General features: G+C 48.2%; 1 protein-coding gene across 6 annotated transcripts in view; it reads right to left on the reverse strand.

Annotated features, from left to right (window-relative positions):
• The window catches only part of LOC128331646 (inactive phospholipase C-like protein 2), a 48,015-nt gene extending 31,154 nt beyond the window's left edge, over nucleotides 1-16,861 (reverse strand). Inside the window, exon 1 of one of the 6 annotated variants that reach the window (XR_008310380.1) lies at nucleotides 16,168-16,695. Coding sequence is in view for 3 of the 6 variants with exons in the window: in XM_053265284.1 (XP_053121259.1) it covers nucleotides 16,168-16,407 (240 nt within the window). In the remaining 3 variants the exon portion in view is untranslated. The other 5 variants (XR_008310381.1, XM_053265286.1, XM_053265284.1 and 2 more) reach the window with 5 other exon arrangements.
• Nucleotides 16,862-24,454: the final 7,593 nt, after the last annotated feature.

Below are 24,454 nucleotides of genomic sequence, written 5' to 3' on the forward strand. Positions count from 1 at the left end.
GGTTTCCCCAATCTTAGTCCAACATTCTGACCACTGCACCACACTGGTACTCCTTGAGTGCCATCTTCTGAGGACAAAGGATGGCTATTACTATTACAACAAGCTTGCAAGTTTTCCAAGGGCACCTGGCTGACCTTTGTTAGAAACAGAATGCTGGGCTGGATGGTGGATCCAGCACGGCAGATATCTTCCACGTATGAGAATGAAAGTTTGCACAGAATTCTTTTTCTTGCAGAATTCAGGATTGCAGCCATAGCTGCGTGAACAGAGCATTCATTTTGCATGCAGAAGGTCCCAGATTTAATCCCTGGTATCTCCTGGCAGGACTGTGGAAGACTCCTGTTTGGAAACCCTGGAAAGCCGCAGCCAGTCAGTATAGACAATATTGAGCTAGATGAACTAACTGTCTGATTGTATAAGGCAGCTTTCTATGTTGCTATAAAGTTAGCCCAATTCTCAAGCTGGTTGCAAATGCAGTTGGTTTAAAAGAAAGAGGGAGAAAACACACTACAAACACTGGCCTAATGATGTGGGGGGGGGGAGGCGACAATCTACCAGGAAGTTCTCCTGCACAGGCCCCATGGAAATAAATTAAATCTGCACATTCCTTTCAATTAGGCTCATGTGTCCAGAAGTTTTAACATTCAGACAGGGAACTGTATTGAGTTTACAAACTGTCAGAACATCCCAGGAATTCAAGGTCTCCGTTTGACTCATTGCTCTTCATTTGAAACAAGGTTATGGAAACTTACAAGAAGATGCTGAGAGTTCAGAACTAGAGAGGAGATGGGGGCACTCCAAACACTGGAGAAGGAGTTCTCTTTGAGTCTCTGCACCCTCTCAATGTCTCTATCCCGCTCACTTGACTTCTTCCACCCTAGCTCAACGCCTTCCTTCTTCTTTGTAAACCGCCCTGAGCCATTTTTGGAAGGGTGGTATAGAAATCAAATTATTATTATTATTATTTGGCCTCAGCTGCCATACGTGTCTGCACTAAACAAGTAAACAAACAGAGCCCCATTTAGTGTAGGAACTATGTTGGCTCTGGCCAAATGTGCATTAATGCTGAGTCAGGGCTTTATGAAGCTCTGCACCCAAGCAATCTAAGTTCTGCACCACGGAAAACGGAATCCTGCAACCTGTATAAATTATGCAAAACAGATCATTCTGCATAATCTGTTCTTTACGTTCTGCAGACTGGAAGTCAGTGATAGCATCTGTCACAGCAGCAGCAGCAGGAACACCTGATGGACTGAAAAGAGGACTCTGAAGAACATCTGCCAGCCCAACGCAACACCCCCACTTACCACCCCCACCTTTCAGGAGAGCAGAGTCAAGAGTGACACGATACCATCAATAGTACCTGCTATTCCTGGTCGGTCATCGCAAAGGCCATATTATCTGCCTGTAAACCATTCTTGTGAACTGCTCTAAGAAGCATTATGGTTGAAAAGTAATATAATACTGCAAAATAAAAAGAGTCTGTATGGGGCGAGGGAGATAAATAAATAACCCTATCCTGGTTTGGCTAGTTGAAGATACATCCAATTCCTGTGGCCTGCCCATATTGTGCCTGGGGTGCTGGGCAAGTGGAAGGTGAGATGCACTCAGTGCTGTGCTGGGTGATGGGCCTGGAGTAGGGAGCAGGGCAACCTTGGCTCTCCAGCTAAACTACAACTCCCATCATCCCCAGCCACAATAAAGAACAGCTGGGGACCAAGGCTGCCTACCCCTGGCTATGAGGGACATTCCTGTCACATCTTCTATCTTTGCACGTCAGGACCGCTACGGACCTCCACCAGAGTTTCCTCTGGCTTCGCCCTGCCCAGGCATAGTTCACCATCTTTCGGGTCCTAGCACGCGTGCTCATGCTCCACCTCCCTGACGGGGTGGGCGAGACGGGCCGGTGGTGCGCCCTCCGCTCGGCGGCCTCGGGATCCCACCTCAGCCGGCGCGCGCCGCCCTCACCTTCATTGCGCCACGGGCTTTCGTGCCAGCCTCCGACTCGCGCGCGTTTTAGACTCCTTGGTCCTAACCATCGGAAGGATTCAGTTATACTAACCATCCTATGCTCCAAACTCTTTCGCTCCCCTTCCTCCTTCTATCTTTGTTCTACAACTGACATTATTTGCAGGCTGCAATTGGGTTAAGATATATAAAGATTACACACAGAGTGGCCCTTTTTGCCTTAGCAGCAGCAGGAACAACAACAAAAACAGGAAAAAGCTTTGAATAAAGAGGCTGTCAATTGTTTTGGAAGCGCTGTGGTCTAAATAGCTCACTGTGTATTGAAGTTAACAGTTCTTACCTGTAGAGTGCACCTTTCAATGTAATGACTTGTGGCTAAATGCACAAGTCATTTGTAAATGCAATACACGTGACTTGGTAATTTGGCTAGTCATAGGGAGGGGCAAAGAACTATGCTGGAGACTCCAGTATCCTTGGCTTCTGAGATCCCAGCAGATCATTGCCCATCTGATCTCAGTCCTATCCTGACAGCCATGAGGGCTAGAAACATGAATTTTATTTTATAATAAAAATGAAGATTTGGACCAGAAGCCCATTCTGTGCCCAATACATTATTCTGGGATCTGTCTGTGCTCCGGCAGGACCTTGATACTCGCGAACCAGCCTGTTTATCAGTGTTTCCTAGATACTTTGTGACTAAAGATGACCGAGAGCTGAACAAATTGCAGTGCTTTCAAACAATTCATTTGTCCAAAGAGAAAAAGACTGAGAAGGTTCCTTAAGGAGGAACAACTCCACAAGTGCCATGGATAGCAACAGGGCTATACAAACACATAACATATAAAGCACTTCTGATTTTGCAGAACACTTTGCAATCTCACTGTGGGACCGACAGCTATGAATATCTCTGATCTCCTTGGAGAGAAAGCAGACTGCTATCCCGACCCCAGATGGTGCCTCGGGTTGATATGCAAAGCGCAAATGTTTGTGAAAGGCTTTCATTTTCCCTCCCTGATGCAGTAAACAGATGGATGGATGGGGGGGGCGGGGGCTGGGGAGAATCAGAAATTGACTCAACCACTTCCTAAAGGGAGACCACCACCCCCCTCCAACTTCCTCACCACCAGGCACAGCTGAAGGGCCCGATCCAGCAAGACATTCCTCAGGAAGTTTACACAAGAGGAATAAGTTTTCCGGCCTTTGGAATCTAAGCAGGTGTTTTGGCTTGAACGGAGGAGAAGTATAAATAAAAGAAGATTAGCGCTCAAAGCCAGGAAAGAAGGAACACATTTAATTCCCACAGAGCAGGCCAAAGGGCTGCCCAGCAACCCCAGAATCAGCTAGGCAGGCTTAATTTAGGTTAGGGTTCACCAGGCTTAGACCCGAAACCTGTTTCTGTGTCAGGGCTGGGTTCTGGCAATACAAGGTCATCATCAAGAAAGCTTCTGAGCATGTGCAGTGTGGCTTCCTTAATTATGACCTTTCTATTCCACAAAGAGCACAGGCAGCCTCTCACCCCTAAGCTGAATTGGGAAGGAGAACTTCAAATAAGAGAGTGGGACACTCCTCTCACCAGCCCTTCATGGAAGACACTCAGGTACAGGTGCTAGTGGGGTCAAGCTGCAACTATACATTCCTTGGCCGTCAAAAGACTCAATTTTAGTTGAGATTCATCAGAGCCTTGGATCCTGTTCTGGACCTCAGGCCAGCATGTGAGAAGTAAGAATGAAAAAGAGAGTGGCTCTGAGCACGTGCAAAGTGCATTTCCATTGCTCCTCACGGCCACCCCAATTAATGGGGCAGGGATCAGGCCTGAAGCATACAAAGCAGTATCAGACTGCCTCTGAGCATATACAAAGTGCATTTAAGTAATCACCGAGTCACAACAGTCTGCCTGCATCCTTCCCTACACACACCAAAGGGCCAGCCCTTTATGTTATTAACCATTTTGAGAGCGGTAAGAGAAAGGTGGGATATAAATTTTAATACAACAAAATATTATTCACAGTTGTACTTTCTTTTAACACCTTTTCATGTGTGAATCCTTTTGCTATCACAATCACCTCCTTCATATATCTATCTATCTATCTATCTCCTGATATGTGTATCTCTAGGCAGAGTACACAATTTATCACAATCACCTTCTTCCTATTAGACCCTTCAGGAAGCTTTGGCCTGTAACACATCTCAAGGTGTGCCCAGCTTTGCCATTCCCCACACCACCTGCTACTGATCATTGCGCAAGATGGCCCATCCCGCATCCTATGATCTGCCACTATCTCTTCTGCTTGGCACTTGATGTCAGATTTTCTTTGGGAAGGGGCAGTAGCTCAATGGCAGAGCACATGCTTGGCCCATGGAAGGTCCCAGGATCGATCCCTGGCTTCTCCTGGTAGGGCTGCAAAAGACCCTTGTCTGCCGCCCAGGAGAGCTGCTGCCAGGCAGGGCAGACAACGCTCCCTTAAATAGACCAAGAGTCTGACTCAGTATAAAGCAGCTTAATGCGTTTTCTCACACAAAAGCTTGTCTCTTCTTACTTTGCTTCTCACCTCCCTCTCCTTTTTCGCCAGTGTGTCCACAATCCATTCAGCTTTCATGACTCTGAAAAAAGGGCTGAACAGGTTTGCAGAACATTGATCTATTAGGCATGATAACTCAATGAAGCCTCCATGTTCAAAGGCAGTATACCACTGAATATCAGATACTGGCATCACACAAGGCAGGAAAGGCTGCCACCTACCTGCCCTGCTTGGAAACCTCCTAGAGCAGGGTTTCTCAACGTGTGGGTCCCCAGATGTTCTTGGACTTCAACTCCCATAATCCCCAGCCCCAGTGGCCTTTGGTTGGGAATTATGGGAGTTGAAGTCCAATTACATCTGGGTACCCACATGTTGAGAATCCCTGTCCTAGAGCTATCTGGCTGCTATTGGACTTTGGTGTGATCTGCCAGAGCAATTCTTATAGTCTTAGGCAAGAGTCTTGTGCACTGATGATGATCTATAAATCATAATTATAGCCAGCGTGGTGTAGTGGTTAGAGTGCTGGACTAGGACCGGGGAGACCCGAGTTCAAATCACCATTCAGCCATGATACTTGCTAGCTAGGTGACTCTGGGCCAGTCACTTCTCTCTCAGCCTAACCTACTTCACAGGGTTGTTGTGAGGAGAAACTTAAGTATGTAGTACACCGCTCTGGGCTCCTTGGAGGAAGAGCAGGATAGAAATGTAAAAAATAAATAATAAAAATAAATAAATAAAATAAATAATAATACATAAGCTATCAACCATAATCTATAAATCATCACTCAGTTTCAAGAGGTACAAACATTCCTGGGCGGGCTAGAAACCTCAAATTCCAGCCACTGTCTGACTGCACTCACCATCCCACCACACAACTGCCAGAACCTTTCCTCTGTTTTTCATGCTTAACTTGTGTCATTGCACATGTGTGCCCATTCAGGGCTGCTCAACTTAGGCCCTCCTACAGATGTCGGCCTACAACTCCCATAATCCCTGACTATTGGCCACTGTGGCTGGGGATTATGGGAGTTGTAGTCCAAAAACAGCTGGGAGGCCTAAGTTGAGCAGGCCTGTAAGACACACCTTGATTTGTTTCTTCTAGTTCCCCTGCACCAGAAGCTAAATCCTGCTAGTTCCATGGTCCTCTCCCAAGGATGCACCCAGGAATTCTATGTGCTAAGCACCCAATTCGCTAGAGGGTGCCTGGAGGCAATGGCACAAACATAAAATAAAAATATCAGCAACAATTCCGGGAGGGAGATGCAGGCATGAATGGAAAACGGATATGTGACTGAAGGGGCCAAAGTTCCAGGAAAGAAAACAAGCTTTGCATACTGAAGGTCCCAGGTTCTGCCACCGGCCACCAGTATAAAGGCTTTCCAAACAAGGCTGGGAGAAAAGCTTGGGAGAATTGTTGCCAATCAGAGCAGATGATACTGGGCTAGATGAGTCAGGGGTCTGACTCAGGAAAAGGCAGCTTCATAAATTCACTGAAAATTAGCAGTGGGACAGCGAGGCACAAAAGTGAAAGTGAATAAGGTGATATTGATGGTCTGAACACAAGTTTTCAAGAGTTGCAGTTACTGCCTCCCTCATATGATTTTACTAAATGGGGCACCCCTCCGTCTCCCTCATCAAAGCAAGAGGCCCTCTAGAATAAGAGCATTCTTTGCTTCCTTGGCCAATTAGCGTCCAGAGATTAAAGCGACAAGTCCTGCCAGGCTTTAATCTCCAAAGTCCCAACAAGCTGATTTGCTATTGAGAGGAATTAATTTGAGAGACCCACAGTTGGGGGAAATTTGCACCTGCCCTGCCCAAGCGCCTCCTCTGCTCCCCCATCTGCATTCCTCTCCGGGATGGGTCGGGCAGGGGGAGTGCCCTGAGACCCAAGCAAGAAGGAGCAAAGAGACAGAGGGGCAGGGAACTCCATGCAAGCCCCGCAGAATCAGGCAGGTAGAAACGAAATAAGAAAAGGGTGTGTGTGTGTGGCCCACCACCTTCTCCCCGGCACCCCACTACAACCTCTGGGATCTGCTGAGAGCGTCTCTCCCATGGCAGAACCGTATTCGCACGCCAAAGGCTCATTTGAAATTCAATGGAGGACCCAGCTGGAAAGAAGAGCTGCATTCATGTTTAATGCCCCAAACACTTTGCCAGCCACCTGTGAAGCCTCGCTGAAGTGGCACCCTCTGTCCGCTGCCTGCCATCCTTTCCACAGAGCTGCCTCCTTGAGCGGGGGGGGGGGCATGGTCTCCCCCAAAATCTGCCGGTAGGGATCTGTCACAGGACTTCAGCTGTCACTTCCAGACAGACGTCACATGCGTCAGTCAGTGCAGTGACGACAGTGGCAGCAAAGCAATGCCTGGCCTTTTGTTTCACTGCCGTTTAATTAGCCCATCCATGCATCACACCTGTACAGTGGAGGCATGCAGACAGGTGTCCTTGGGGACAGACCATCAATGTGCAACACTCTTCCTCTTGGTTACTTGCCAGAGACTGCCTCGCTGTGTGCCTTCCAGAAGGGCTCCAAAGGGTCTGTGATTGGGCTCCCTTTTGGTAGCTGGTCTAATTTCAATGCAAGCATCATTTTCTACGGGTTCAGTTCTAAGTGTTGCTTGGAAAGCTTTCAGGAAGGAGCCAAGAGGATGCAGAATGGAACCTGGAAGTCAAATCCTGGCTAGTTTCAGTGGGTAAAGGGAAAGTTGTGCCCTCGAGTCGGTGTCGACTCCTGGCGACCACAGAGCCCTGTGGTTTTCTTTGGTAGAATACAGGAAGGGTTTACCATTGCCTCCTCCCACACAGTATGAGATGATGCCTTTCAGCACCTTCCCATATTGCTGCTGCCCAATATAGGTGTTTCCCATACCAGCGGGGATTCGAACCAGCAACCTCTTGCGCGCTAGGCAAGTCATTTCCCCACTGAACCATTAGGTGGATGGCTCTGGGGAAAATCATCACCTTCCAGCCACTGTTTTTCATTTGTACAACAAGAACACAAAGAGCCTGATGCATAGGTCTAAAACAGAGTGGGTAGTGAGATACTTCCTCTCTGGGGTCAACTGGGAAAGGGTCAGTGAATGGGTAGCCCTGGGGATCTTTTCATGCCTTCCAGATCTATGGGTCCACCCTCCTCCAAAAGCCTCAAGGCTGCATATGGAGGATTAACCCATCCTCACCCTTTAACATAGGCTGGACAAGAGATAGCGATTGCCTCGAGGTCACCCAGGGAGCTTGGCAAATGAGTAGAATTTGAACCCAGATCTCTCTGGTCCATGGCCAACGTTCTAGCCACCTCATCATACTGGATCGCAATCTAGATTCAACAAAAAGGGCTTTTAGCTGACTGAGCCATTAAGCGAAGGCACCTTGCAAACCTTGCCAGATCTTCCTTTCATTGTGGGTTCACTGAGAGCACTAAGGGGAGGGGAGGGTTCTCCCCCACCCCAGTTTTTATAAAAACAATTGGGGCACAATAAGGCTCCTCAAGTTCAGGTTCGTTTTACATACACCACAGGCTGAAAGACAGCTAATTCTTTCTTCTCCAAGGTGCACGAGAAAGGCCTCGCAAGGAGGGGGCGGGAGGGTTGGAACGCAGCCCACACACCCTGTATTAATAGCACCAGAGCAATCAGCGCTTAAAATAGGCTGCAAGGAGCAAAGAGGCGGGTCTCGGGTGACAGCAACCTATTCTGGAGAAGAAGCAACTGTGACGCAAGAACAATTAAAAGGCTGCTTTGAGAGAGAAACACACCTACCACAGCACCTCCATCTGAATGCCCAGTACACCCTTCCACAGGTTAATACCCTACAGATCGGGGTGGTCCAGGAGCAGATAAACAGGAGAGGCCACTTACATCAAGAGGATTGCCTTTATGGGACAAAAAGGGACATGCCCTCTGAGAGGTATAGCACATGGCTTTCATGTAAGATGTGAACTGGAAATGGCTTGCGTTGCCAGTTCACATCTTACACGGTAAAGCCGGCAAAGACCTCTGCTCTGCCCAAGACCCGAGAGAGCTGCCACTGAGATAGGGAAGACAAGGGAGGTGAAAAGGAAATTCCATCCAAATTCCAAGTTCAGCAATGTTTAGGCTGTCTGCATTTTGGATTTCATTTCAAAATATTGTTTTGAGGGACAATTAGTAACAAAACAAAACCACCCTATGGAGGGCTCTTAGCTCAGGGTTGAACACATACCCTGCAAGCATAAAATCGCATGAAATCTCCACTAAAGGATCTCGGATAACAGGGCTGTCTGCCTGACACCCTGGAGAGCCAAACTAGTCAGATTAGATGGCCCCAAGCTAAATAGATCAATGGTCTGACGAAATATAAGACGACGTCACATGTTTAATTCTGGCCAATATGTTTTAGACAATATATTAAAACTTGCCCAAATTAATATTTTGCACCATGTTTCTGACTTCTCCCCCAGTTCTCCTAAATCCATAATTGTAAATGAAGCAAACATACTTCAGATTAGAATATAAATCCCCTTTTCTTGTCTTCCTGATTCCCGTTCGCTCAGGGACTCTTTTGGCAAACTTATGGACAATACAGGGTGGAGAGAGATGGGGGTGGGGAGGAGGTAACAAAGGGGAGGGGGAGGAAACAAAGAAACGAGAGCCTTGGGGGATGGATATTGAATGTGCTATCAAGACTGTATTATTGTATTGCATTTTCTGTAAGTTATGCAGGGGGGGGGGACACCTAAAATTTCAATGCAAAAATTATACACACCCTAGGGGTGTTTTTTCTGTTTGTTTGTTTGTTTTTTGAAGGTTTGAATTAACTTCCCCATTAAAAAAGTATTTCAGCTGCAGAACCGGGCTACATGATTGGACTCAGCAATACACGGGCATGTATATCCTTATGGGAATTGTACATCCTTATGGGAATTGTACATGTTGATAACATCCCACCGTTGACTACGAAAGACACAGACCTCAATAGATGCCTTTTCACAAGCACATATATTCCAAAAGGGAGTTTGGGCATAGACAAGTATATATACCTGTATGCCAAATATACAGTGTAAAGGAAAGATAAAGTGTGCTGTCAAGTCAGTGTCTACTCCTGGCGCCCACAGAGCCCTGTGGTTGTCTTTTGTAGAATACAGGAGGGGTTTACCATTGCCTCTTCCCGTGCAGTATGCGATGATGCCTTTCACAGTATACGCAGGTACAAATCTGTACACAGGTAGAGTTATTCACACATTATGTTGAACACAGATAGAGCAGTACACTTTCTATCTGAACCACACATCTAAGGGGCCGGTACCCAGGTTCACTTTTAAGATGAACACAGGTACAGTTCTTCACACAAAAGCATGTAACCAGTGTTCAGACATCTGTAAAGGTAAAGTTGCACTGTTGAGTCAGTGTCGACTCCCGGCAGCCACAGAGCCCTGTGGTTGTCTTTGGCAGAACACAGAAGGGGTTTACCTTTGCCTCCTCTCACGCAGTGTGAGATGATGCCTTTCAGCATCTTCCTATATCGCTGCTGCCCGATACAGGCGTTTCCCATAGTCTGGGATACATACCAGTGGGGATTCAAACCAGAAACCTCTTGCTTGCTAGGCAAGTTACTTCCCTGCTGAGCCACCGGTACTGACTCAGACATCTGAACACTATACAATAATGTCTAAACAGGGCTTATGGCTCTGACTGAAAAGGATATTGTTTCTCTGTTAGTCTGATCAGACTCTCTTAAGTCTGATCTTTCCCTAACCCCTGAAAAATCGAAACGGTCCCAATTGGATGGCATGGCAGAGGAGACAAAAGATATGTGTGATGCTCGTTGGCCACAGGCACCCTTCCACAGTGTGGTGAGACAGCAGTGCCCAGGAGGGTGGGATATGAGGTAAGTGGGAGGGAAAATGAAAGATGGGGTTACAATCAGAGGTCAATGTGTAGGGAAGCAAAGATGGAAATGGGGCTTTGGGGCCTTCCTGAGGCAAGGGTTTTTTTCATATAGAAGTCCAAAGATATCGCCTGAGAATACTCACTTTATGGGAGCAATCACAGGCTCTCTGTGGTTTTTCTTGAGAGCACAACATAAGGAAAATGTGATCTATGCTCCTTAAGTTCTTGTCACAAGAATCTTCTTTCAAGAACCTGATGATTTTCTTTCAGGAGACCATTCTTAAGCAAAACAGGGCAGATAATGTGTAAGGACGTTGCTTATTTGTCAGATTTCTCTATGTATTGAGCAAGCGTTTCAAAAGTATGTTTTGAAATAATAATACTTTCTGCACATCTTCATAAAATCAGGGCAGCTATGACTGTCACACTTTAAGTACAGAACAGAAGGGAGAAATACAATTGCCCTCTCTAAAACACCAGTGAAATGTGTACTGCCTGCCCCAAGGTGAGAGTTGCTTATTTATTTATCTAACTTATTTGTATACTGCCCCAAACCGCCCTTGTGCTGATGCACAAGCCTGCCTAGAAGTCACATCCCCTGACATGCAAGGCCTTCCCCTATTTCTAACACTGATTACCAAATACTGGGGGGGAGCCCTCTGCACATGCTCTAACTCCATGAGAAATATTAAGCGTTGAGTTTGGCCTTGAAACATTCCTTCCAGAGCTAAAGTCAGCTCAAACTAAGCCCCCATGGAGTTGCACTACTGACCACAAAGAGAAACACAGAACCTTTATTCCTACCCTCTTCTCAAGATATATGCTAATGGGAACCTTCTCCTTCCCCGATTCAGTTTCCAGGGACTGTTGCACCTTACCAGCAAGAGCCACCAACAGCCCAGAGGGGTCACATCAAAGCCAAATAACCAGCCACGTGAAACTGTTTTTTGGCCCTATCCCCAAGTTACGGCCTTGGCCACTTGACTCTGATAAACAAGACATAAATAATCTGAGAGAACCCGAGAAGCCCTTGCAGTGGGGGCTGGACAGCAAGATCCTTCAAGGATACAGCCGCCAAACACTTAAAAAACGGTTTCTGGCTTCCCCTGTGGCACGTGACTTGGTTGGCTCATTTGCAGGAGTCATCTGCAACTATCTGCTGGGTGAGCACCTTTCTGCAGCACACCTGCTCTCGGCTTGTGGGATGGGGCCATCACTCAGTGGTTGAGACCAGTTCCTGGCACTTCCAGTTGAAATATCTTAGGCAGCAAGGCTGGGAAAGATCTTAGACCAAGAGCTTAGAGAGCTGCTGTCAGCCACAGAAAACAATACCGGGATCATTACGCCAATGGCAGCTCCATAGATTCATATGTTATGGTGGGCAGCTTGAGGACAAGATGGGAGCAAGATGGCTTCACTTTACAGCAGAAGGGAGGACTCGATGACTTTTTAATATTCTCATGCCAGGGAAAATGTCAAGCGGGCCCTCCCGGGATTTTCGCTTGAACTTTGGGCTTGCCACTTCAGTGGGAAAGGCTCTGCATGAAAACAAAAGACGGGGAAATCGACTGCACTCTACAAAAGGAAATCTAGCTAGGAATGGATTTCTGGCCACTTGGGAGGATTTCCAAAAGATCTGCCTTCTATCTTCCTTCACTTCTAGTCAACAGTCCCATTCACACAGTATACTCAACATTTATACAATCTGTGTACTATCACAGGCCATACTGTACACAGCTACAGCAATACACTTCCTTTCTGTATCGTGCATTTGAGGGACCTGTACTGAGGCTCACTTTTAAAATGAATGCAGGTACAGTCATTCACACAAAAGCATGTATGAGTCTATAGACATCTGAACCCAGCTACAAAGCAAGTCTCATCCACACATCATCCTTAAAAGATGGTGTACTTGGATACACCAGCCAAAGCGGGAACAGACGTCCCGCTGACACGTTGATCATTTTGCTCTCTCCCCCTCCTGTGCTGCTCACAGCCTTAATCGGGAGCAGTGAAGGCTGAGAGCATGGTGGGGGCTGCTTCCTGTTGGAATGCTGGTCTAAGACTGGGGAGGCCCGAGTTCAGATCCCTGTTCAGCCAGGAAACTCACTGCTGAGTGACTCTGGACCAGTCTCAACCCAAGCTACCTCACAGGATTATTCTGAGGATGTAGACCACTCTGGGCTCCTTGGGGGAACAGCAGGATATAAATGTAAAAACCAACAAATAAAGATGTGCCAGACAGTGGTAGTATATGCTAAGGCAAGGTGTCCAACCTGTGGCTCTCAACGACTAACCTGTTGTCCGACTACAATTCTCATCATCCCAACGGCAATTACTTTCATTCACAACTATACAGCCCAGATTCATTAATCTGGAACAATGATTCTCCCCTGGTTCTATACTCACAACAAGGATGGCACCAGAGGGGGTTCGGGGTGGGTGGGGAGTACCACCAATTAAACAGCTCCTCCACCCCCAATGCTGGACCCCTGCAGTACCTCGAAGGAAAGGCACTTTTAACATATTCAGAGTGTATGCAGCAGCGATATAGGAAGATGCTGAAAGGCATCATCTCACACTGCGTGGGAGATGGCAATGGTCAACCCTTCTTGTATTCTACCAAAGACAACCACTGGGCTCTGTGGTCACCAGAAGTCGACACCAACTCAACGGCACACTTTACCTTATATACTGTCAATATATATAAAAAGCAGTTCCCCATGAGACTCACTTCCATTTATATTTAGGATGGAAGCATTAATGAGAAATGTACCATTATTTCTTTTTCAAAAACCTAACTTTCTTCTCCAGAAATCTAGCATATGGGGGACAAAACTTGTTCTCCCCTGAAATGTATTTTGCCCTTCTGTGCCCTCCCCCACCCATGGTTTTTTTCTGATACCGACACGAAGCACGCATTGGCAAGGAGCCGATCAGTATACAAACGTTTGTCTCTTGATCACTGCAGTGCCAAGCAACTTCCATCTCTTTTTCAAATTACATTAAATACATCACTTGCCAGTGGAGTTAATTCAGACATTCAACAACCAGGTATCAAAACCTGGTTCCAGAGGTGCACTCAGGTAATGTTGGAGCCTGGATCTGGACAGGGATCCATCTTATTTATCTATCATTTCTCTGTGTAAACCGCCCTGAGCCATTTTTTGACAGGAGGTATAGAAATCAAATAAAATAGATAGATAGATAGATAGATAGATAGATAGATAGATAGAAGGCCTTTGGAGGGGCCCCCGCTGGAGCTCCCCCCGCCTACTGCAAGTTAAGCATTATGCCCTTACACGCACTGTGATAAACACAGTATTTTAAACACATGGGTTCTTGAAGGCACAAACAGCAACTGAACTCACAAAAATGTAAGAATATAAACAGTATATGCAAAAATGCAGTAGCAAAAACATTTCAACATGCAACTTATGCAGTAGCAGAAACATTTCAGCATGCAACATAACACATTCCCATCCCACATATTTCTTTCCCCACTCCCCCCTCAGTCTTTAAAGCACCCAGCACAGGTCACAATCACTCTCACACACTTGGCGCCGTGTGGGCCAGCGGTGACAACACCACCCAGGGCAGACCAAAGAGGATTGGGAGGCTCCCAGGGGGTATGGAGGCCCTGGACTTCAGCCCTGAAGTCCAGGGGTAAGAGTGCCACCGCCTGGTTCATACGTTTGGTAGTCTCCAACCAACGTGATGATTTGCATAGAGGTGCCAATTGCATGAACCACACAAAGGCTGTACACCAAGGCCCCACCATTTGTTAGACTACCACAACAATTTGTGGGGACCAAATGGACCACCTCCACCTGGACAACCAGTTCATCATCACCATTAATTATTATTATTATTATTATTATTATTTTACATTTATATCCCGCTCTTCCTCCAAGGAGCCCAGAGCAGTGTACTACATACTTGAGTTTCTCTTTCACAACAACCCTGTGATGTAGGTTAGGCTGAGAGAGAAGTGACTGGCCCAGAGTCACCCAGCTAGTTTCATGGCTGAATGGGGATTTGAACTCGGGTCTCCCCGGTCCTAGTCCAGCACTCTAACCACTACACCACGCTGGCGTGTCCGCATGATTCCTGCCAGGAGTGCAGAAGTGGGAGCAAAAGGGGCAAACCGCACCAGAGTCCCACAAGCCCAACATACTATGACTATTATCAGGGCGGTATAGAAACTGAATGAATGAATGAATAAATAATAATAATAAATAATCTACTGACAGAACCTGGGGTGTGCCGGAGGAAGGCCCCAAGATGATGTTTTGCTCTGGTGCCAAGTTCGTTCTCCATAGCTCTGATGGTCACTTCAACACAAACTTGTCAACAACTCCTGTAGATAATCGCTTGGGGGCTGCCAAGCATATGGACCAGGCCCAAATGAACAGTAATCACACAATGGGAATCACACAATGAGCACATGATGCAGGAATCTTGCTGAGGCTAAACAGGTCCAGGTCTGGTCAGTGTCTGGATGGGTGACCATCTGGGAACCCCGCGGATGCTGCCTTGAGTTCCGTAACAGTAGCAGAGTGGGATATAAATGTAATAAATAAATAAAACACATATGCATATATGTCTGACCATGCTGAAATGGATTGAGAATCCACCACTTGTACCACTTTGGGGTCCTGTTTGCACGTATGTTCATCATTTGACGATGACAACATCAAATCACAACTTGCACAAATGAGAGGACCATCACCGATGTAAGCACTGCAGACACAACAGTCAGATCACTTCATTCAGATGCTGCCACTTCTCAAGTGCAAAGAAATCCAGTGAAGTACGTATAGGCATGTGCAAGCTATGCTTTTAATCACCCCAATTGTGGGTGTAACCGGAGAGGATAAAATGCATTAAATGGCTTTTTAATATACAGCCTGTAAAAATGAAGGGGCAATATATGTTGGGATTGAGACCCTTTCTCCATTGAAATGCCAGCAGCTGGTCCGCAAGCGTTGGGGGTGGGTGGGGTGACAGTGAATTATGGGTGGGAAGACACTTAATGGAATCGACAAGTCACACACTCCCACCTCCTCCCAACTTTAACCAAATTATGTCCCTGGGGCCTTCTAAAAACAGTAGCTACAGGTAATTTTGCCAAACCCCCTCTGCTCACCCCACTCCATAATCTGAGCAGTGGTTGGGTGACAAAGGGTAGCAGGTAACAGCTTCAGAGGACCCGCTAGGTTTAGGAAGCATCATGTTGAAAGCTGACTGGGTTCAGGTTTGAAACCAGAGCTGTGTCTCAGAACGAGTTTCTAAACATCACTGCCCAGTCTTGGAAATCGAAAACTATCATGAAGCACCTCTAAGCATATGTGGAGCACACACACCCCCTCACCACGTCAGAATCGTAACACCCGGCCACCACCCAGGCAGGAATTCCAGGATTTTAGAAAAGGAAGGAGATAGAGGGGCATGCTTGGGCGGGGGGGAGATGCTGCCGTGCAAGGCGTTCTCGGTGTATCCAACAGAAAGAAAGGAAAATGGGTTTGGAGTCATTCCTGAATCCCCCCGTTTAAGTTGAGAAGGTCAGATGAGGACAGGGGAGGTGGCATGGAAAGGGGAGATGGTGATGAGGGGCGCTATGGGGAGTCTGAGGCGCTCTCGAGATCAGTAAGGGTGCCCTTAAGGACGGAGGGGTGTGGGAAGTCCCTGTGGGGATTCCAAGCCCGAAGCGGGGAGGGGAGCCCTTGCTACACACGTGCCAAGGGAACTCGGGGGAAGGGTTCACGCGGGGGCTTCCTGAAGAGGTCGGAGCGGGGCGAGCAAATGGGACCCACCTTCATGATGCCGGCGGCGGGGGCGGTCCTGGCCAGGCCGTGGGGGTCCCTCTCGGCCGAGTGGTCGCGGCTGCTGCAAGCGGAGCCGCCGGAGCCCGAGCGCAGCGGACTCAGCTCGCCGGGGGCTTCTGCAGTGGCTGCTGCACCGGCAGCACCAGCGTCTCCTTCTTGCGGCGGGGCGCGGGGGGGCCCGGGCCGGGGCGAGCCCGAGGGTGGGACGCCGGGGGTCCAGTCCGCCATCCCCCCCCGGGGCTCCCAGCAGCCACACCGGCCCGGCCCAGAGGGGCTCCGCAGCGCCTGCCCCAGCGGCGCCCCCCGCCTCGTGCGTCCCTGGCCGCCGCGCGCTCCAGCGGCTCCTGCCCCGGCTCGCCTTCGCCGCCTTTGCCGGGGAAGGAAGGAGGGACACAGCGGCGGGCGAGCGATCGAGGCGGCGCAGCTGCCGCCGGGGGTGGAGGGACGGCGGGACGGCCGGGGCGGGGCCAGGCAGAGCACACACCCCCTCCGCCCCCCACCCCAAACCGCTGCGCGGCCCCACGAGCGAGAGCCGCCGCCGCGCAACCACCACGCGCCACGCCTCGCCTTGCTTGGATTCCGCTTTCCCGACACATCCCAGCTCGCCCCCACCGCCGCTTCTCCCGGAGGGAGGTCCTTCTTCTTCTTCTTCTTCTTCTTCTTCTTCCAGCCAACGGCCCAACGCTCAGCTCCGGAACCTCTTTGTCAATGCCGGGGTTCTCCTCCGTGGTGGTCACCAAGCGATGACTTGTCGAATGTGGGGTGCTTCGGACTACCGCCAATCTCACGCCGGAAAGGCAGGTTTTTGCATAACCTCGAATCATGAGCCGCACAAACCCGGTGCTTCTTCTGCAAGGGCATCGGCATCGGTTCACACGTTCAACTGCCCGCGCGGCCCGCCCTCGTGTGTAATCAAGTGATGGTCATGTTTGTGTGAGTCAGCCCCAAGAAACCATCGCCAGACGCCCCCATCAACATATCTTTGAGTCTGTCGAGTATTCCAGGTCAGAGGGCATGACTGTCAGGGCTGGTTGAGCCTCAGCACCGATTGACTGTTTATTTATGTAAAAAAATACATATATTTATGGAGTTCAGAGGGATATGTCTGTTTTTCCTGTCCCCAACAACCTTGTGAGGTTAGGCTGAGGGCAACACTATACAAATGTGAAGTTTTTATTTCACTATTTTGACACACACTGCTTTGCGGGGATTTTACCTTACAGGCAGTATTATTATTAATGTATTCAATTTCCTTCCAAAAATGGCTCAGGGTGGTTTACACAGAAATAATAAATAAAGATGGATCCCTGTCCCCAGAGGGCTCACAATCTAAAATGAAACATAAGATAGACACCAGCAACAGGCACTGGAGGTATTGTGCTGGAGGTGGATAGGGCCAGTTACTCTCCCCCTGCTAAATAAAGAGAATCACCACATTAAAAGGTGCCTCTTTGCCAAGTTAGCAGGAGTCAAGGTTATAGTATAAAAGCACCATAAATAAACAGATCGGTCTGAGCCTAACCTACCTCACAGGGTTGTTGTGAAGATAGATCACGTTTATGCTGCTTTGAGCTCTTTGGAGCAAGGAGATACCAAGGTAATCTGTGGAGTGGCTTTTACAAGCTTCAGAGAGAAAGGTCTTTGAGTTGTTGCTGTGGAGCAACTCAAGGGGAGATACTGTGGTCAAGAGATCCAGAGCAGTGCCTTGTTCCTGCCCCCAATTTCCCTCTCAAAGCATATGGGGGGGCGGGGCTTATCCAGAGCAATGAGGTATCATCCTGCTGCAAAAAATAGCTGCTGTCGGAACTGACTCCTGAACTGGATGTCAGAAGCTGTGGCAACGCTCACCCAATAAATCCCTAATCATAAATAATAATCCAGAATGCCCCAATTGTTTTCCAGAGCAGCTGGTTCCAAGCATGTGCAGGCAGCAAAAACGTCCTGTTGCAGCTGCCACCCCCCCGCCCCCGCACCTGTCCTAGGAGGGCAGCCATCCTCCAGTCTGCATTGATCACTCAGACAGCTAGGGAAGCATTAATGAGATCCTGGAGCTTGAGCACTCTATAATTGGCAGCGAAGCTCTGCGAGACCCCAGTCAGCCAGACGGCCGGAGCTCATGGAAGATGCTGGCCTTTATAGCAGGGTAGCAATTAGTGTAGAGCTAAAGGAACCCCCCACCTGGCCTCACTGAGCGCCAGCTGCTGGCATCAAACTGGGAAGGCCAGAGCGTACTTGCATGTCTGTATGGGAAAAGGCAGAGAATGGGATGCCATAGCAGATACACAGAAGGAAAGGAGAAGGTTCTGGGCCCCTTCTCATTTCCTATGCTTTTTTGTGCTCTCCATTTCCCACGCAGTGATGCTATTTTATTTTATTTTATTTATTATTATTTCTTGTTTACACAGTCAGACAGGTGTTATTGACTGGTTTGTTTTATCCAGACATCGAGTCCTTCCCAAGGACCTGGGATGGCTGAATTTTATTGTCAGTGTTGTTGCTGTTATAGATATCATCGCAGAATATAGACTGTTCCCAGTAAAGCTGCTTTTTGTGATTGGCTATTATTATTATTATTATATTGTTGTTTACGCAGTCAGACAGGTGTTGTTGTTGTTGTTGTTATTGCAGAGAACACTGAGAGATGTATGCTGCTTCTGTAACCATCGCTTTATTACAAAAGGACAGGTTAAGCAGATAATGCACAGGGACACAGAAGCAAGCACACAGGCAGTGGTGCTAGTCCAAAAGTGTGGACAGAGAGAAGTTTTTCTCCCTCTCTCACAACGCTAGAACCAGGGGGTCAACCGATGAAACCAACTGGCAGGAGCTTCAGGACAGACAAAAGGAAGAACGTCTTCACAGCATAACAGTAATTAACCTGTGTGGGATTTGCTGCCACAAAATTTGGTGCTGGCCACCAGCTTAGATTCTTTTTTAAAAGGATTGGGCAATCTCGTCGAGGATAAGTCTGTCAATGGCTGCTTGATAGTTATATATAGCATATAACCACTAAGAAGAGGCTTGATGGTTCTCTGCAACCTCCAGGTTCAGAGGCATGAGAGCAGGAGTGGTCCAGAACATTTTGCCACCTGAGGCAAAGGACGACATGATGCCTCCGCAGGTGGATGTTCAGCCTTCTCAGATTCTGCTGCTGGGCCAGTGGTGGCGGCGGCACATGAGCACTCTCAGACTAAGCCACCAAGCCAGGTAGGCAGTGGTAGCGAGAGCATTCCTACCTTGTTTGTTTTTACATTTGTTTTGGTTTTTTTACATTTATATCCCACTCTTGCAACAAGGAGCCCAGAGCGTTGTACTACATACTTGAGTTTCTCTTTCACAACAACCCTGTGAAGTAGGTTAGGCTGAGAGAGAGGTGACTGGCCCAGAGTCACCCAGCTAGTTTTATGGCTAAATGGGGATTTGAACTCGGGTCTCCCCGGTCCTAGTCCAGCACTCTAACCACTACACCACGCTGGGGTGGGGGGAGAGGGGAAAGAAGAGGCGCGCTTCAGTGCAGGGAGGAGGTGAACACAGCATGCCCCAGAAAATGGAGTGAGGCAAGAAAATGGAGTGAGGCAGTATTTTTTATTTTATTTTATTTATTGATTTGATTTGTATACCGCCCTTCCAAAATGGCTCAGGGCTGTTTACTGAGCCAAAATGGCTCAGTAGGCAGCAGAGAGGCCTGGGGGGCAGTGCCCGTGGTGGGATTCGCACTTGCCACCCCCTGCATCATCCCCCCTCATGCCTACGCCTGAGGTGACCACCTCACTCTGCCTTATGGAGGAGCTGCCCCTTCAAGGGAGTAATGGCAGGAGATGGGATATGTCTTTCTCTCCTGCTTGTGGGCTTCCCAGGGGCATCTGGTGGACCACTGTGGGAAACAGGATGCTGGACTAGATGGGCTTGGGCCTGATCTAGCAGGGCTGTTCTTACGTTTAAAAGCAATATCAGTTTCTTTCTCTTTCTCTCTCTCGCTTCCTTTGTAAGTGGTTTTATGAATTTTGTGTGGTTTATTGGTTTTTCTTGATATTGTATTTCTTTTTCTTGTTAACTGCCTTGAATTTTTGTAAGGAAGGAGGGGTGTGGTTTTTTTAAAACAACAACAACAAACAGTTGGTTGTAACCCTAAAATAGGAGGTCCGAATCCCAACCTTGAGACCCCAGATGTTGTTGGACTGCAACTCGCCTGACTGGAAGGCCACTGTGGCTGGTGATAATGGACGTTGTAGGAACATAGGAAGCTCCCTTACATATTACTCAAGGAATATTCAATGCCGCTGGGCCACACTAAGCCTATATTCTGTACCACGCCTAGCACACTGGGTATATGATGAAATCAGTAGTAAGAGATGCAGGGGCTACGTTCTGAGGAAAAGGGACTCTGCTGATTGCAGGAGCCCTCTGCCAATCCTGTCTTCACCCAGAGGCTCTCTTACCCCTGGACTTCTGGGCTGAAGTCCAGGGCCTCCACACCCCCTGGGGCCCCCCAAATTCTTTTTAATCTGTCCCAGGTGGTGTGGTCACGTTAAATATGTGTTAAAAATACTGTGTGTGGGAGGGTTGCGGGGGGGCTCCAAAAGCCTTTAGGTCCAGACTCCAAAATTACTTAGGTGCACCTCTGTCTTCACCTTAACCTTTTGGAGAAGCTGCCCTAGCATTCTGTATAGATTGATTCACAATAGGGGCATACAGAAGCACCAGAGCACAATTCTGTAGGGAAGAAGCTACATCTGACCCAAAGCCCTACCCGCCCCCCCATTCCAGATGTGTGCAGAGGTGCAGTGGGCAGATGACTTGATAAGGGCACTTTGCGCATTGCTATTAAAAACTCAACTGTTCCTACGGTAAACTGTGGCGTCTGGAAGAGATTCCACAGCTGAGCTCTCTAATTAGCAAAAAAAAGAAGCCTTTCCCACAAGGGCTGGGAAGGAGAAAGACAAGAGAAAAGAAACATGGAAGCAGAGGTAAAGTAAAGTTGTGCCCTCGAGTGGGTGTCGACTCCTGGCGCCCACAGAGCCCTGTGGTTTTCTTTGGTAGAATAAAGGAGGGATTTGCCATTGCCATCTCCCACACAGTGTGAGATGGTGCAGAGGTACCTGGGAGTTTTCAGGAAGATCCTGATTCACCTACCAAGAGATTTGTTCTTAGGGACACATTTTCACTCTGTAAACTGTTACACATGGACCTAAACTGTCTTCTGCCTCTAGCTCAATATGGGTCTCAATCTTTGGCCTTGCTGGAGATGTTGGCTTACACCTCCCATCATCCCCGGGCCAGCATCTGACCAGTGTAACTGGGAAATATGGGAGTTGTAGTCCCAAAACAGCTAGAGGACTATGATCCTGGTCTACTGGCAGCAGTTTTCCAGGGCTTCACATATTTCCCAGGCCTGCCTGGTACTGCCAGATATTGAACCTGGGGCCTTTGGCATGCAAATCAGGTGCCCAGCCATTGAGCTGCAGCCCTCCCAGTAGCTGATGAGGAACAGAGGCAGCTGTACCATAAAGCAATTTGAAGAAGCAGGAGTTTGACTCAGTGGCCATTAAAGGCAGCCCTGTAGGAGAAAGTTAGTTTAAGGCTTCCAGCGCTGCTCAACTTCAGCCCTCCTGCACATGCGCGGAGCCTGACTGCCGGTGGCCCGTGTGTGGCGGCAGCGGCTGCCCCACTGACCCCGCCCCCCGTGTCTGACATCAGACGCAGGGGCGTGGTCTGGCTCCCGAAAGTTGGAGTTCAACTCCTGAAGGGGCTGTGCCGCCCCTTCGGGAGCTAAACTAAGGAGCGGCTTTTCCCTTTTAACTCCTGAAGGGGCCGCACGGCCCCTTCAGGAGCTACAGCGCAGCACCAGCCTTATGGGCTACACAGCCCGCGCTCGGGAGCTAAACCAGCAACCCCCCATCTGACATCAGACGTGGGAGGGGGTATCGGGGCCGCGAGGCGCTGCCCCTGATTGGGCGCGGCCCAGGTTCTTTGAACCCATTGGCCCAATTGTGGCTCCTCCCCTGCTCCTGCAGATGTTGACCTACAATTCCCATAATCCCTGGCTATTGGCCACTGTGACTGAGGATTATGGGAGTTGCCGTCCAAAAACAGCTGGGGGGCTTAAGTTGAGCAAACCTGGTTTAAGCTCTTGGACACAGTCCACCAGGGAGTCCTCCTGTAAACAAGACCTCAGTCCATTTCCCTGTTAATTCCTACCTGCCATGCTGCTGCCTATAAATGACACCGTCACACCCACCCTCCCCTCTTTGCTCTGGTGTCTGCGTACCGTAAAAGGTCTTTCTTTTGTCCTCCCCCACCCCACACCCCCAGCCAAACTCTGGAGAACACAAATAATTTGCTTCATTGGATGAATAAACGGAATATTTTTGCACCCTTGTTGGTATGAGGGACGCCTCCAAGCACTGGTTTCCTGCCTGCCCCATTAGCTGTTCCCTCCTGCTTATTTGCAGCAGTTACTCCCACTGCAGGCTCCCTCTGCAAGAAGGTCTAGTGTAGCCTCTTTACTTGAAGTGTCCTTGAAAGGGAGCTCGACCCAGGGGCTCTGAAAGCGACTTCATATTCAACGGGACTGAACCAAAGTTGTATTGCAAAGGATTTTTTTTTTAATCAAAACAGAAAGTCGGCCTCCAATCACAAAAATCTCTTCATGGGGATTAAAGGAGATTCTGTCGTGGCCGCAGAGCGTGACTCCTTTTATTTTAGAGCAAAAGAGATAATCCTATGTTCTTTGGCTTCATCTTAAAAAACGACGACACACACACACGACCCTGTTTCACCTAAACAAATGTGGTTAGCTTAAGAGGCAGTTGGAGTGGTTAATTCGAAGAGGAGGGGTGCTGGGAGTCAAAGCAGGCTGAAAGCCACAGCTTCTGAGCTGCAAGCCCCAATTCCCAACCTGTAGGGTCTGGCTGGTTTCCTCTGTGCTAAGAAGGGACACTCTGCACCTGCCCCACAGCACTCTTTCCATTGTAGTCAGATATGTTCCACAGATTTGCCTTGAAGTTGAACATAGAGTTGGATGGAATTTGAGTGAAATCTCAAATTAAGCCTGAGGAAAGCCTTGTATTTATGTTCTTCAAAACTATGCATTTATATGATACAAGGAGTGAAAGAAGAATGTAATATCCTAGGTTGTGATGGCAGAGAAGAAAGGTGGATAGTGAATAAGTGAGCAAAAGGGGCTACGTTTGTTAGAAGCTGGCCTTGGGTACCTTGGCAAATAGATTAGAGGACTGCTGCTTTTTAAATAACATGGCTCCTGTGCCTTTGACAGTTGTCAGACAGGCAATCTAACAGATTGTGCTTCTTTTTTTGCTTTGAAATGAAGTTCTGTGAAAACGTCACCTCTTGAATTTCTGCCTATCCTGCAGCTATTAAAAGCATGCAAACCCCACCAGCAGGCCAATACGGCCTTCAACCCCTTACCACCCTGGAAAGGGACAGACTTGTGATTCAGAGAGTCCTGCTTGCAAATCTAGCCTGTCCCCTTTCAGGATAAGCATAATGCATACCCTGCAGCTGCTCCATTTCAGCTACGCTTTCATTAATCCAAAAAGCCACAGTGTAGTAATAGCTTTATGAGGACCAACCACAATAAAGGTATTATCAGGCTGTGGCCTTATTATTTTTTCCTAATGAACCAACCTATGGTTTTTATTAATGCTGTCCTTTTCACTCACACAGAACAGTACAAAGGATGGACTGATTCCTTTGGAGGATAAGAGCAAAGGGAACCTAACCTACCTTGATGCAAATTGACAAGTTGCCTTGTTAAACTAAGAAGGGTTTGGCTTCACAGTGCCATCTGGTGGCTGCATGGTGTTTAATCGGGGGAGGCCAGAACAGACCCCTGGCCTTTTGACCTCCTTGGCACAAGGAACACGGAACAGCGGACATCTCCCCAGAATGAGGTGGGGATGGAGACGTTTGCATCAGTTCCTATTTTCTGATCAAGCAAGACATGGGTGGGAAAGGGCAGGGTTTTGAAAGAGCTGCTCTACTCTGTATTATACATTCATTACGTTGAACACAAATTCAGAGCAAGACAATTCACTTCAGCATTCCAAATACTGAAAAGCTCTTCTAGGTGAGTGTGCAGTGATTTATTTAGGCAATGATTTATTCCAACTCCAGTACAAATTGTGACAGGAGGTGTCATGAGCCAGGCATCCAATGTTCAAAAACATAGGTTGCTGCTTATACTGAGTCAGACCACTGGTCCATCTAGCTTGGTATTGTCTACACTGACTGGCAGTGAAACCTTCAAGGTTTC

The sequence above is a fragment of the Hemicordylus capensis genome, chromosome 6 (genome assembly GCF_027244095.1).
Source record: "Hemicordylus capensis ecotype Gifberg chromosome 6, rHemCap1.1.pri, whole genome shotgun sequence".
NCBI lineage: Eukaryota > Metazoa > Chordata > Lepidosauria > Squamata > Cordylidae > Hemicordylus > Hemicordylus capensis.